Source organism: Canis lupus, chromosome 38 (assembly GCF_003254725.2).
Source record: "Canis lupus dingo isolate Sandy chromosome 38, ASM325472v2, whole genome shotgun sequence".
NCBI lineage: Eukaryota > Metazoa > Chordata > Mammalia > Carnivora > Canidae > Canis > Canis lupus.
In genome coordinates this window covers 24,361,164-24,375,334 of record NC_064280.1, presented here as the reverse complement: position 1 = coordinate 24,375,334, position 14,171 = coordinate 24,361,164, and the positions used below count along the sequence as shown (strand labels likewise).

Genomic DNA, 14,171 nt, shown 5'->3' with positions numbered 1-14,171 from the left:
AAGACAGTCATACACATTTTCTCTATCATCAGGTTGGTATTTTTGTAAGTCCCAGATTCTTCTTTTCCGTACAGGCACATACACACCCAGCTTCTTCAACAGAGCCTCTCCTGCTGCTGTCCCACCTTAGCTGCGAGTAATCGCTCCTGAAGTCACCGAACATTTCTCTGTATCCCTCTGAAAACCCGTATTTCTTGGCCTGGTTTCGCAAGTATTTGTGAAGTTGTCTGATTTTCTGTATGAGGCTCCGAGTCCCTTAAGGGCAAGGTTGCCATCTGTCATGTTCTGGTCCCCAGACGCCTGCACCTTCTTCTGCGACGCCGGCTGCATCGACCTTGTTGCGTCCAACCGAGGCGGGGGCTCCGTGTCCTGCCCGCAGCCCGTCTGCCCTCCCGCTGCGCCGAGAGCCGATGCCGCTGGGAAAACTGTGACCGATCGCATTGTGCAAGGGTCCCCCGCTGCCCCGCACTGGACGAGAGGAATTAGGAGCGATTATGAAGGGAAAGACCAGGGGAGACGCTAAGGAGGAAGATTCTCAGGGAGCAAAGGGACAGTTAGCAAGGTGCTGAGTCGCTCAGCTCAGCGGGGACGGAGACCAGCGGTGCTGGCAGTTGGCGTTGGCAGGTCCGGGAGAGCGCCCGGTGCCCGCAGGCTGGGCGCTGAGTGCAGGGCATGTGGACTGAAGCAGACGGAAGGGGAGAAAGGAGAGCCTGCTGCGGAGAGGAGGGGCCAGTGAGGCAAAGAGCCTCACGAGCTGCGACGGGACGGTGGCCTGCGGCCGCCTCAGGCACCAGGGACCCACCGCGCTTGGGGGTCCGGGGGTCCACCTATGAGAGGTTTCGTGTGCTTCCTTTGACGGTTATTTCTGATCTTTCCCAGAGTGAGCCCGGTTATGAGGTAGCGGGCAGCCCGAGGGGCGTGGGGGATGCACGCGGAGAGCCAGCGAGCGGGCCGGGCCACCCAGCAGGCCCACCCAGCCCCCCACGGCCATGGATCGTGCCACGCACCCTGCATCCCGTCCGGGGCGAGCAGCTGAGCACCTCGGGTCCGTGCCGGCTGCCTCGGTGTGCTGCCGAGGGGACCGGGCCGCCTGCCCGGAGAGCTCCTCGGGCTCGTCAGCACCTGCAGCCGTGCTGTGGCGTCTGCACACTTCAGTCGGGACGTGCAGGACAGATCACAGTAAAAGCTGGGGCCTTATGAAAAAGCTGGGACCTTATGATGCGTCCTCGCCGGCCCCCGGGGTCCGCTTCCCAGGAGCGTAATGCGCAGGCACGCGCTTCTTTGAGCTCCGTTGCAGCACGGACCGAGGTCCGACTCACCAGGAGTGGAGTTAGGGGCAAACGTAGCTCTGACTCCTTTAGGCCACATCTGACTTCCTTTACTCCTCCGGTTCTCCTGCTTTATTAGATTTGCAGCGTAGTGTCACGCCATGGCGCTGGTTTCATGATGTACGAGAGCCTAGAGCGTCCCGTGCGGTGCCCACGGCTGTGCGGGCTCGGGCTCGGGCGGCAAGAGCGGCAGATGGACCGCAGCAGCGCCTGGTATTGAGGACAGACGCACGTCGGAGTCCTTCCCCCGATGGCAGCAGCACGGCTACTCCCTGGACGTGGGAACCGTGTCCCGGGCCAGGTCTGGAAGCCGCGTGTGGAGACGGCCAATGCGGCGAGGCTCCCGTGGGGAGTCGGCACACACGCGACTGTCAAGTCACGTCCGACGTTCTCAACGCGAAGGAAAGCAATGACTGAAGAGGGTTTCCAGGTTGCAGCGCATGCGTGTGCAGGTGTTTCTGGAACACAAGACCAGAAGTCATTACGTGGGCAGGTCAGCCCTCGGCGCTGGAATGAGGCCCGGTGCCCCCACCGGCAAGCGGCCTGTAGGTTCATTTGTGGGAAAACGGGTCTAGTTAAAAAACCGCGTGGTGAGTAGTGGTTTCAGCCTGGGGCCATTTTCACGTCCTGTCCACCGTGTAGGACGAAGCCGGGAACAGGAACAGGAAGCCTCAAATGCGCTGCTGACAAAGGACCCGACTGCCCCCCTGCCGGTCGCTTTCATCTTGAGTTTGCATTTGGTGGAGGAGGAAATAAAATCAGAGCCTCTCCGTGCCGGGCGTGTTCCGTGTTCCGGAAGCTGTGTCCGCTTGAGCAGCCTCAACCAGCGCCCGCGGTCGGCGTGTTTTTACTACATTCGGAGTCACGTTCAAGCATCATTCCATCTCATCTAGAGGGATTTTCCCTGAGCGAGTTGTTAAATTTGGAATCGGCGGGGCTCGTGAGTGATGCTCGGATGCGGGCGCCCACAGACCTAAGTGGTCTTGCATCACGACGTTGAGTGTGTGGCTTAGGGGCTCAGGGCACAGGGCGAGTCGGGGGGGGCATGGCTCGGGGCGCCTGGACTCAGTCCTGTGACCCTGTCGCGCTCGTGTTCGAAGCAAGAGATGGTGTCGCCGTGGTTGGGAGCTCCCCCGCCCCCCGCGCCAGAGCTGGGCTTCCTTTGGCAACTCCGCACGTGAGCTCCGGCTGACAGGTGACCTCACATCAGCTTCGGGTGCAGCTGGACGATCCAGTGTCTGTACCGATGGTGACGCGACCACCACGGCGAGGTGCAGGCTTCTGTTTTCTCGTGATGAGACCTTTGAAGGTCCACTGTGTTGGCCACTTGCAAGTGCGTGAGACGACGGTGTTGGTGTTGGCAGCGTGCCATGTGCTCCGCGGGACGGGCTCGCCGTGCGGCTGGGCCGGCCTTGGCTCTCTGCATGTATCCAAACCGCACCCCGGCGCGTTGCACGGGGCCGGGAGAATGAAGGGCGGCGATGGGTGTGAAGCGTCGGAGTGAGCGTAAGTCCCTCCTCCGGAGGCTGGGCCGAAAAGGAGAGCCCCGCGGGATCCCCGGGCACCAGGGAGGGGACGTGCTCCCTGCACGCATAGTCGTGCCCCACTTTAATTTCCATATTGAGATTCACTTTGAAGTAAATGCCCCCGAGAGCGAGACCTGTGAGCCCGTGATGAGAATGGGGACCAGGGTCCTACAGGGCGGAGGGGCGCCCGGAGGAAAGGACTTGGACCTGGGGGCTGGGCTGGCGGTAGGGAGGGGACCAGCGGCCCGGCGGCGGGCGGGTGGCCAGAGAGTGAGGACGGGGTGGGTGCCCACGGCCCCCTCCGGAAGGCGCTGTTCTGGGTGCAGATGCTGCACAAAACCAGCGCCCGCCCTGGAGCGGCGGCCCCCGCGTTCCTGACGGCGCAAGCCCCGTCGGGGCTGGGCTCAGTGCGGTCTGCTTGCTCTGATGAGGAATTTGCGAGCCTGCAGTGAACCGTGTTCTTCTCCAGGAGCCGACGCAGCTCAAGGCGGGAGGAGCGAGTCCTGGAGGAGACAGCAGGCGGCGGGGGCTCCCTGCGGGGCGCAGGCCTTGCACCTGTGTCCAGGGGCTCCGTGCGCGACCTGTGCTGTGTCCTGGTCCCGCCGCCGCCCCACTGAGAGGCCCTGGACGGGGTCCGAGCTGGGATCAACACCCTCCTGTCGTGGCAGTGGGCCTCTGGCCGCGTCCGTCTAAGCGCCCTCCTGTGCTCCTCTCTGCCCCGCAGCTACGCGTCCCTGATAGCCGACTGGCCCGTGCTGGTGCTGGGCATGTGCACCCTGCTCATCGTAGTCTGCGCCTTGGTTGGGGTGTTAGTGCCGGAGCTTCCCGACTTCTCTGATCCACTGCTGGTAAGGAGAACTCAGCCCATCGCGTCTCTGTGACCTCAGGGAATTAAGTATCTTAATACATGTTGCATTATGTGACTTCTATCCTGTTTCCCCCAAACCTCCTCGAGTCACCAGGAGCTTGCAGTTCTCCTCCTGAAAAGTAAACCCATGTCCTTCAAGTCTTAGGTTCCTAAGAGGTCAACGGACTTGCTCTCACCGACAAACCTGGAGGTTTTCCTCCTTGGCTGCCACGTTTAAGCTAAAAAGCAGTAAAATGGAGAATCTGAATTCTATAAAAATGTTCTCATAATGTCTTTAAGACTGAATGTCTCCCTTTCTCCCCCCGCAGAGCAGTGAAAGGAATTTCAGCATCACAGAGAGATGATAGCAGGGTCTGTTTTTTGGGGGTTTGTTTTTGTTTTTGTTTTGTTTTGTTTTTTTGTTTGCAGGGTCTGTTTTTAAGTACATGTTCCTGTAAAACACTGCATGACATGGTCTGATGTGACCATAATTTTTTGTGACATCCAAGTAAACACCTGCTAATTGCTTAGGTGTGATCTTGAAAGAGAAGCTTCAGATACAGTCCCCCCACCGCCCCCCGCCCGCCTTTGCTGAGACGGATCACGTACCAGGGAGCCTAACCGCGCTGTTGTGGTGAACGGAGGCCACCGACGGGTCGGGCCACCTTCCTCGGTGCTGTTCGTCCCCGGGCAGCTGCGAGCGCGTCCCCGCTTCCTACCGAAGCCACACAGCATCCCAGCACCGCGTCCCCAACCTGCTGGGACCCTACTTACCCTGAAGCAAACCGCACTAATAGGAATTTGTGATATTTTGTCTCAGGGTTTTGAGCCAAGAGGGACTGTGATAGGCCAGAGACTGGTTACGTGGAATAACATGGTGAAAAATACGGGATACAAGGCAACGTTGGCAAATTATCCATTTAAGTACGCAGATGAACAAGCGAAAAGGTAATTGTTTATTAACTTTCACACAAAACCTTGCTGAATGAATTTGACTTCTAAGCATTGCCCGAACAAGATGATTAAGCTCGAAGTCTTTGCTGCTGATTTGTGTACATTCTCGTTGTTTTTTAAGATTTTGTTGTATTAAGGTAAAAAGAGTGAGGGTTTGGTTTTTTTTTTCCCTTTTTATAGATGTGAGAAAATGGATGTTGGTTGCTTATATGCATCCTTTTCATTTCAAGTAGATCATGACTGAGGGTAGAGCGTTACAGGTGTGCTTGTTGGCCTTGAAACAGCTAGTACTTTATTATTTTTAAGTGTTTATTATCGCGTTGTGGTTAGTTCCGGGCGTAGGACAGCAGTGAGACACGTTTACTCTATGCCGGCTCGCCTCCATCGCTGTTACATAGTTGCTGGCTGTGTGCCCTGTGCTGCTGACGGTACTTTACTCAAGACCACGTTGTTGTTCCGTTTCAGCCATCGGGATGATAGATGGTCAGATGACCACTATGAAAGAGAGAAAAGAGAAGTCGACTGGAACTTCCACAAAGACAGCTTTTTCTGCGACGTTCCGAGTGAGTGGCATCCCAGGTGAACAGCCCCTCGGGGCTCCTCGCGCTCAGAATGGAGCACGATTAAATCCAGACTGGTGGGAAGACGTGTGGGGCACTGACACAGATAGCAGTGACTCGTAGTTTTACTTCCCAGGGTCAGTCGACCACTAAGCTGGATTTATTTGCCTGTAACAAAAGTCAATAAGAGATTTAGTTTAAAGGGACACAAAATATCTAATGAGATTCTTGATCTTGCCCCAAATTCCAAGTCATTTTAAATTTTTTACATTATTTAAAAAATATTGTCAGGTACATATTTTTGGATTGAACCCCTAAAATAATCTACTATCTTAGAGAAATATACTTTTCAAGTCTTATTTCAGAGAGCATATATATATATTTTTAAAATATTTTATTTATTTATTCATGAGAGACACAGAGAGAGAGAGAGAGAGAGGAGCAGAGACACGGGCAGAGGGAGAAGCAGGCTCCATGCAGGGAGCCCGATGTGGGACTCGATCCTGGGACCCTGGGTTCACGCCCTGGGTCTAAGGACATGAGGACCTACAGCTTCTCCCCCAGCGAATCTTCACAGCAGTGCTGTTTTGAACTCAGCTCTTTAAAATCTATTGAAAATGCCCCCAAAATGTGTGCTTTCCTGTCCTGTTAGCTCTCTAGCAGGCCTCACCGGGCCTCTGATGCTTCTAGGTGTAGCTGAGCCTGCGGCACCCACAGCATCAGGCAGGCGCATAGTAGGAGGTCAGGGACATTTTGTCCTGGTCCCGGGAAGGAGCGCACATGGCTTTTTCTGCACTTTTAGAAAATCTGAGCTCTGGTGAATGTCCAGGCTGCTGGGTCTGTCTCGGAGTGGCAGTGTGCATCCCCAGACCGGCCTCCCTTGGCCAGTCCCCACACAGGCCAGATGGGGTCCCTGCAGTCCACACGCACACCCCACCCCTGGCCAGGGCTCCGCCTCGAGGGGGAGATGGCTGTTTCCACGGCCTTGATTTGCTCTTCGGAGTCCACATAGGATAATGGCCGTCGGGTGAAGAGTTCGCTGAAGGAAACCTCCTGGTGGTGAATAAAAGCTCGCGTGGTAAAGCTTTATTCACACGGTCACAGGTGGCCGCAGTGTCGGCACAGCCAGGCGAACTCGTACAAAGTCCCCAGGGCGGACGGAGCGGAAGCGGCGCTGACGGCTCAGCGATGTGTCCTTGGGTTCCCGTGCCTGAGACACGCGTGCCTGCGATGGGGGGCAACAGGGGCGGCAGGCTCCACGACTGGCCTGCGTCCGCGCCATCAGCGCAGTGTAGACCCTGGCCCCTCGGGTCCGGCGGGTTGGTCTCAGTGCTTTTAAACTGACCCCCTGCCGTCTGCCCCCGGCTGACGTCCGTGGAGAACAGCTCAGCGTGTCCTCCTTGGGCTTGTGCCGCGTCCTGGTGCCGCGTCTCCCAAGTCCGGGTTCTCTCGGATTGCGGTTGCTAACCTGTCCTGGACGGCCTGCAAGCCCTCGGTGTCGTGGGTAGGAAGGGACCCCGCTGCCAATGGCCCGTCCTGTGCTCCCCCAGTAGGGCTGCTCCTGGATGCTGAGTCTGATGATGGGAGCGGACAATTATGAACCTCTGTCTTTTCTTTTTCATGTCACCAGGTGACCGGTACTCCAGGGTGGTGTTTGCGTCAGCCGGAGGGGACACGCTGTGGAGCTTACCTGCCATTAAGTCCATGTGCAGCGTGGATAACTCAAGGGTATGTAAAGTGACCCTGGCGTACGTCTCGGACAAACGAGCTGGCATTCGTGCCGGTCGCTTCCCTGCTGAGCCTGGTGAGCGCGGGCAGAGGGTGCTTGCTGGGGCCTCCGTCCTGGTCGCCTGCGTGTGCGCCCCGGGATCCTGGAGCCCCCGTGTGGCCCCCACGGATCCGCCCCCCCCAGCGCAGCGCCCCCTCCTGTGTCCCATGCGAGTTTCCTCCCAGGGCAGCAGTTCAGACGCTGGCTCTCCTTTCCCGGGTGGTCTCTCCTCAGCTGGTTGCAGGGTTTCCCCCGTGTCCTCGTCCCCGCAGCCTCTCTGGCAACCAGCGGGTCTCGGGGCAGGTTCAGGGCACGGGCGGGGAAGGGGATGTCCGGGCTCCAGCGTCTGTAAGAGGGGAGTCCCTTGCAGATGGAGGACGCGAGATGGTCCGTGGAGCCTGAGTGGTGGGGCCAAGGCCCCCGGAGAGCGCACTCTGCTGCCGCCGCCCCCGCACCTGCCCACACACAGCCACTGGGGAAGGAGGGCGCCACATGCCTGGCGTGCGTCCTGCGTGTGAGCTCACCGACAGCGGGAGATGCACTTGCACCCGGGCCGAGAGCTGGCCTGGGCCTGGTGCTGTTGTCTACACCGCACACGGGGCTCCTCAGGGGAGGCCGGGCTCCTGGCGGTCAGCGGGCCGGCTCCCCGGCTCCCGACGCGACTCTCCAGCGGGAGGACTGTGTGACCTCCCTCCATCAGGCCGGCCGGGTTTTCCGCACGCGCCATCTGCTCTCGGCTGCGCCCGCACAGACTCAGACCATCTGCAAACAAACCAAGTTCCTGGATCACTGGCCAGCGTCTGCCTGTTGCGTTGTCTCCTCGTCTGCAGCTGTCAGTTCGTCACCCGGAAGCTGGGACATGTTACAAGCCATGCGGTGTGGACCGGTGGCCCGGAGCGAGCGCAGGGCCCCCTGCTCGGCAGCGCCCGCCCCTGCGGGGTCCTGTCTTCGCAGGTGGTGAGGTGACGCCTGTCCCTCCCACCACGTGTCCCTTCCGTCCTGTGTCCTTGTGCCGTTTCTGCTCGGGGTCTTCCGGGAGTCCTCACGGCCTAGAATGTGTAGCTGTTTGAGCTGCGGCTCACTGTTTGGTGCCTCCAGGCTCGCGCGCACCCAGACCCTCACCCGTCCGCTGTGGGTCACGTCGTGACATCCTGCAAAAGTCCTCAGCCGACGTCGGGGGTGGCCCTGAGCCGTTCTAGCCGCGTCTTAGGAGGTGGCAGGAGAACGTCGAGCAGCAGCTATTCCTGCAGGAAGTCAGCGCCGTGACGTCCAAGTGCGTGGCTTCCGGCCGGCCGCGCTCAGTGGCGTCTGCGAAGGGAGGATGGCCCGGATGCAGCGCAACAGGCGAGCAAGCCGGGCAGTCTCCCGGCCACCGTGTCCTTTCACTTGCGGTTTCTGCCGGTTGCGCAGGGCAGCCGCTCCCCGCAGGCCAGTCCTGGGCCCCCCTCGGGGTCCGGCTCCACACCCGCCGAGTGTTTCTGGGACCTCGAGGCCGCTGGAAGCTCCCGGGCTCCTCAGTCCTGCCCTCGTGGAAGTCCGCGCTCGGGCGGCCAGCTTCGCAGGAGGGGTCTGAGGTCACAGCGCCCGTCTGCGGCGTGGGCTTTGGGGCCCCCGGCAGCACCTGCGGGCCGGCCTGTGGCACGTGAGGACGGAGGGGCCCCATAGCAGGACGCGCTCTGTTCCCGTCCTGCTCTCAGCCTTCCGGTGAGGCTCCCGGTAGCCGGCAGTTTACGGGTTAAGGCGTCGTCTGAAGCTCTGCAGCCCACCCCCGCCGCCCTGTCTGGCCCCGGCACAGCCACGGGGTGACCCAGCTCCCCACCCTGCACAGCCCGTGGCCGCCCCATCCCCCGAGCTGTGAGAAGTCACTTCCACTCCCCCTGCGGCGCAATCATGGATTCGTTCGTCTCTCGAGCTGCATCCCCGTGGGTTCAGGCACCAGCGTCCAGCTCGGGGCCACGGCGGCCGTCTCCGTCCTTACTTCTGGGCCCGTCCGGGTCCTGGAGGACCATTGGCACGGTCGCCCGTCGGCCACCTCTGCCTGCAGACCGGGCCGGGCCCACTCTGGATGGCGCTTGGCAGGTGACCCGCCGGTGGATCCGCGTTTATCGTGTCACCGTTGAACCTTTGGCCAAACCACGCTCACTCGCACGCAAACCCTGCTGCCATTTGGAAGGTCATCCGAGGCCCATTGTCTTGGGCTGTGGCCGGCAGCCCTGCTCCCTTCACCGCCAGCGCCTGGCTCCCGAGCCCTGGACGGTGCCCCTCTGCGCGGCCACGGCCTGTCCACCCTCGCTGCCCCCGACCGAGAGCCTCTGGCGTCGGGGCCGCCCCCCTACCAGACGCAGCAGGCCGACGGCCGCTTCCCCGCGTCCCCGGAGTCGGCAGTGTGGACGCCTGCGCCCGGAGGCCACCGGAACTGATGACCCTGTGTCACAAACGCCAACTAACGGTGGCTCTTCAGAAACGAGCTGGCGGATCAGGCTCTTGGGGTGACACCTTAGTCCCCTTGGAATGATCCCCCTTTCGGCTCACTTGTCTTTACCGTCCACAGAGATGCGGGCAGAGCGAGGCTCAGCCCCGCAGAGGAGACACAGTCGCTCTGGCTGCGGAGGAGGAGGCTGAGCCTCATGCACATGCGTCCGGGTTGTGTGGTGTGGAGGCCCGGACCCCCTTGGCCTTGGCGTTGTGTCTCGGTTTCCCTCCCGCCGTGGAGGAAAGGCTGCGTGCACCGTGGGTGCACTTTACCAGATGAGCTCGAAGGATGCACATGTCGTCGGCTGCCACTCAGTATCCATCTCACCTGCGTGGACGGATGGGACTGGGCACTGCGGCCCGTTGTGCTCATTGCTTGGGGATGCCCTTGGCTGTGGCCCCGCGCACTGCGGACATCGGTGTCTGGCGTCAGCCGGGGGCTCGCTGGTGCTCTTCTGGGCAACCGTTTTCTTGGCTTTCCGTTAAGTTGGTTGCATTCGTGCCTTTGTCGCCCGGAACCTCAGGCCGATGACCGGCGGTTTTGGGCCAAGGCAGCAGCTGGCGTCCTGTGCCCTTGAGCCCCCCAGATGGAAGAGCACAGGCCCCGCCGTCCCTTCCTTTGCCCTGAAAGTGCCTTTGAAAAGGCCAGTCTCCTCGAGAGCTGCTGGTTTTACCTCCTCGTTAAGACCAAGGCCACACTGGAGGTTTTTTGGGCACTTTGCCGCCTGGAGGGACGCGCCGGGGGGACTGTGGGGGGAGGCTCGGGGGAGGCCGTGCACCTGCCCCCCCCCCACAGGCCTTAAACGCTGGTGTCCGCGTGTCTCTCTCTGCAGATCAGAGCCCACCCGCAGTTCGGCGACCTGTGCCAGAGGACCACGGTGGCGTCCTGCTGCCCCAGCTGGACGCTGGGCAACTACATCGCCATCCTGAACAACAGGTCGTCCTGCCAGCAGATCGTGGAGCGGGACGTGTCGCACACGCTGAAGCTGCTGCGGGCCTGCGCCAAGCACTACCGCAACGGCACGCTGCAGCCCGACTGCTGGGACGCGGGCGCCCGCAGGAAGGGCCAGCTCAAGTGCAGCGGCGTGCCCCGCAAGTGCGTCAAGTACAACGCCGTGTACCAGATCCTGCACTTCCTGGTGGACAAGGACTTCCTGGCCCCGAAGGCGCCCGCCGCGCCCACCGCGCCCACGCTGAGGTACAGCATGCTCTTCTCGCCCACGGAGAAGGGGGAGAGCATGATGGACATCTACCTGGACAACTTCGAGAACTGGAACGGCTCCGACGGGGTGACCGCCGTGGCCGGGATCGAGTTCGGCATCAAGCACAGCCTGTTCCAGGACTACCTCCTGACGGACACAGCCTACCCGGCCATTGCGGTGCTGCTGGTGCTGCTGGTCATGTGCGCCTACACCAGGTCCCTGTTCATCACCCTGATGACCATGTTTGCCGTCATCAGCTCGCTGATCGTGTCCTACTTCCTCTACCGCGTGGTGTTCAACTTCGAGTTCTTCCCGTTCATGAACCTGACGGCGCTGGTCATCCTGGTCGGCATCGGTGCGGACGACGCCTTCGTCCTGTGCGACGTGTGGAGCTACGCCAAGTGCGACAGGCCGCACGCGGCGACGGCGGAGACGGTGGGCGTCACCCTGCAGCACGCAGCGCTGTCCATGTTCGTCACCAGCTTCACCACGGCCGCTGCCTTCTACGCCAACTACGTGAGCAACATCACCGCCATCCGGTGCTTCGGGGTGTATGCAGGCACGGCCATCCTGGTGAACTACGTGCTCATGGTCACGTGGCTGCCGGCCGTGGTCGTCCTGCACGAGCGCTACCTCCTCAACCTGTTCAGCTGCTTCCGGAAGCCGCAGCCGCAGGTGTACGACGGCAAGAGCTGCTGGACGGCCGCCCGCCGGAAGTGCCACAGGGCGCTGCTCGCCGCATCCGAAGCCTCTCGCGTCTTTTTCGAGAAGGTGCTGCCGTGCGTCGTCATCAAGCTCCGCTACCTTTGGCTGCTGTGGTTCCTGGCCCTGAGCGTGGGCGGGGCCTACGTGGTGTGCGTGAACCCCAAGATGAAGCTGCCCTCGCTTGAGCTGTCTGAGTTCCAGCTGTTCAGGCCCTCGCACCCCTTCGAGCGCTACGACGCCGAGTACAAGAAGCTCTTCATGTTCGAGCGCGTCCACCGCGGGGAGGAGCTGCACATGCCCATCACGGTGGTGTGGGGGGTGTCCCCGGAGGACAACGGCGACCCCCTGAACCCCAAGAGCAAAGGCAAGCTGGTGTTGGACGGCAGCTTTAATATCGCCAGCCCCGCCTCCCAGCTCTGGATCCTGCGCTTCTGCCAGAAGCTGAGAAACCAGACCTTCTTCCACCAGACGGACGAGCAGGACTTCACGAGCTGCTTCATCGAGACGTTCAAGCAGTGGATGGAGAACCAGGACTGCGACGAGCCCGCGCTCTACCTCTGCTGCCGGCGCTGGAGCTTCCCCTACAAGCAGGAGATCTTCGAGCTGTGCATGAAGAGGGCCATCATGGAGCTGGAGAGGAGCACCGGCTACCACCTGGACAGCAAGACGCCGGGGCCGAGGTTCGACGTCAACGACACCATCCGGGCCGTGGTGCTGGAGTTCCAGAGCACCTACGTCTTCACGCTGGCCTACGAGAGGATGCACCAGTTCTACCAGGAGGTGGACGCCTGGATCTCCCGGGAGCTGAGCTCGGCGCCCGAGGGCCTCAGCAACGGCTGGTTTGTCAGCAGCCTGGAATTCTACGACCTGCAGGACAGCCTCTCCGACGGCACGCTCATCGCCATGGGGCTGTCGGTGGCCGTGGCCTTCAGCGTCATGCTGCTCACCACGTGGAACGTCGTCATAAGCCTGTACGCCATCGTCTCCATCGCCGGGACCATATTCGTCACCGTCGGCTCTCTGGTCCTGCTGGGGTGGGAGCTCAACGTGCTGGAGTCGGTCATCATCTCGGTGGCCGTCGGCCTGTCCGTCGACTTCGCCGTCCACTACGGGGTGGCCTACCGGCTGGCCCCAGACACCAACCGGGAGGGGAAGGTGATCTTCTCCCTGAGCCGCATGGGATCCGCCATCGCCATGGCCGCCCTGACCACCTTCGTGGCGGGGGCCATGATGATGCCGTCCACGGTTCTGGCCTACACGCAGCTCGGCACCTTCATGATGCTCATCATGGGCGTCAGCTGGGCCTTCGCCACCTTCTTTTTCCAGTGCATCTGCCGGTGCCTCGGGCCCCAGGGCACCTGCGGCCAGATTCCCCTCCCCAGGAAGCTCCGCTGCGGCGCCTTCTCCCACGGCTTGTCCGCGACACCCGGAGACAAGGCGCCAAGCGGCTCCTGCGCTGGGAATGCCTACCACGTGGCTCCCAGGGCCCCGAGGTCCGAGGCGGAGCGGGAGTTCTATGAGCTGGAGCCCCTGGCCTCCCACGGCTGCGCCGCCCCGGGGAAGGCGGCCTACGAGGAGCTGCACGTGTGCTCCGAGGCCTTCAGCGGCCGGGCAAAGGCCCTGGGGCTGCCCGCGCACGCAGCCTTCAGCCCCAGCGCCAGGGGCGAAGCAGGCCCGGCCTCTCTGCAGCCCTCGCTCGAGCAGCACCCCGCGTGTGCCTTCCTCTCCCTGAAGCAGAGGTGTAGCTGCGCCAACACGTTCCAACACTGGAAACCCGGCCCGCTCGCCTCCCCGCGGCCCGGCGACGGCCTGTGCCCCCGCTGTGCCGCCGCCGCCAGCAGCTTGGTGCACGTGCAGCCCGCCGCGCGCCCGGTCCCCGAAGGCCTGGTGTGCGCCATCCCGCGCGTCCACCACTGCCCCTGCCTGCAGGGCAGAGCCACGCGAGCCAGGCTGCAGCGCCCCGCGCCCCCCAGCCTCCCGCTGCCACCGCACCTCCAGGGCCAGGAGGAGCCGGGGGCGCAGGCGGGGGACCCCACCTCCGCTGTCCGCAGGAGCCCCAGGTCTTCCCGGAGAGCGTGCTGCGATCCCGACAGGAGCCAGAGGGGACCGTGTGGGGACAGCGCCGTGGGGGGCGGCCCGGGGCCAGGGGCTGCGGTGGACGAGGCAGCGAGGCACACGGAGCCACGCCTGTCACAGGACCCGGAACACTGGAGCCCCAGTGGGCCCAAGTGCGTGCGTAGCCACGTCACGGGGGACGCCCGGTGCTGCCCCGACACCCGTCACAGCTGCGACCAAGGGACGTGCGGTTCCAAGGACCCACAGACGCCACACGGCGAGGCCAGCGCGCCCCCAGCGCCGACACACTCGGAACTTGCGGGTGAAAGTTTGTTAATAAAAACACTTTAATAAATACAGTGTCACGTTCAGAGCCGGTGCCTCTCCATGGTTCTTTGAAATGGGAAGTAAAAGCCAGAGGTTTGGAAAGGGGCCCCCGGGACGCAGGGGCTTCACACTGAGGATCTCGGGGTAGTTTCCGGATCTGCAGCAACAAAGTCACGCATGTGACGACCGTCGGCTGAGGACTGGCTTTGATATTTCCAGAAAGTGCCAAGTGCTAACGTGTGGTTTCCTTCACCTCGAGGCGGCCTGACCCAGGGCCTGAGCGCAGGCGTGGCCGATCCAGCGGCCACCCAGCGGGGCCCAGGCCACCCAGCGGCCTCCTTTAGGGGTTGGCTGCAGCCTCATTTAGGGATTAATTCCCACGTCTGTGAACTCGGCCCGTTCCCCGGGGTGCCCTCCCCTGCCGCGT

General features: G+C 61.9%; 1 protein-coding gene across 1 annotated transcript in view; it reads left to right on the top strand.

Annotated features, from left to right (window-relative positions):
- DISP1 (dispatched RND transporter family member 1) overlaps positions 1-13,790 on the top strand; it is a 140,615-nt gene extending 126,825 nt beyond the window's left edge. The window contains exons 6-10 of the mRNA XM_049106906.1: positions 3,579-3,702; positions 4,522-4,649; positions 5,121-5,218; positions 6,846-6,943; positions 10,289-13,790. Of these exons, the coding sequence (XP_048962863.1) occupies positions 3,579-3,702; positions 4,522-4,649; positions 5,121-5,218; positions 6,846-6,943; positions 10,289-13,768 (3,928 nt within the window). The 3' untranslated portion in view covers positions 13,769-13,790. The remainder of the gene's footprint in view (positions 1-3,578; positions 3,703-4,521; positions 4,650-5,120; positions 5,219-6,845; positions 6,944-10,288) is intronic.
- The last annotated feature ends 381 nt before the right edge of the window (positions 13,791-14,171 follow it).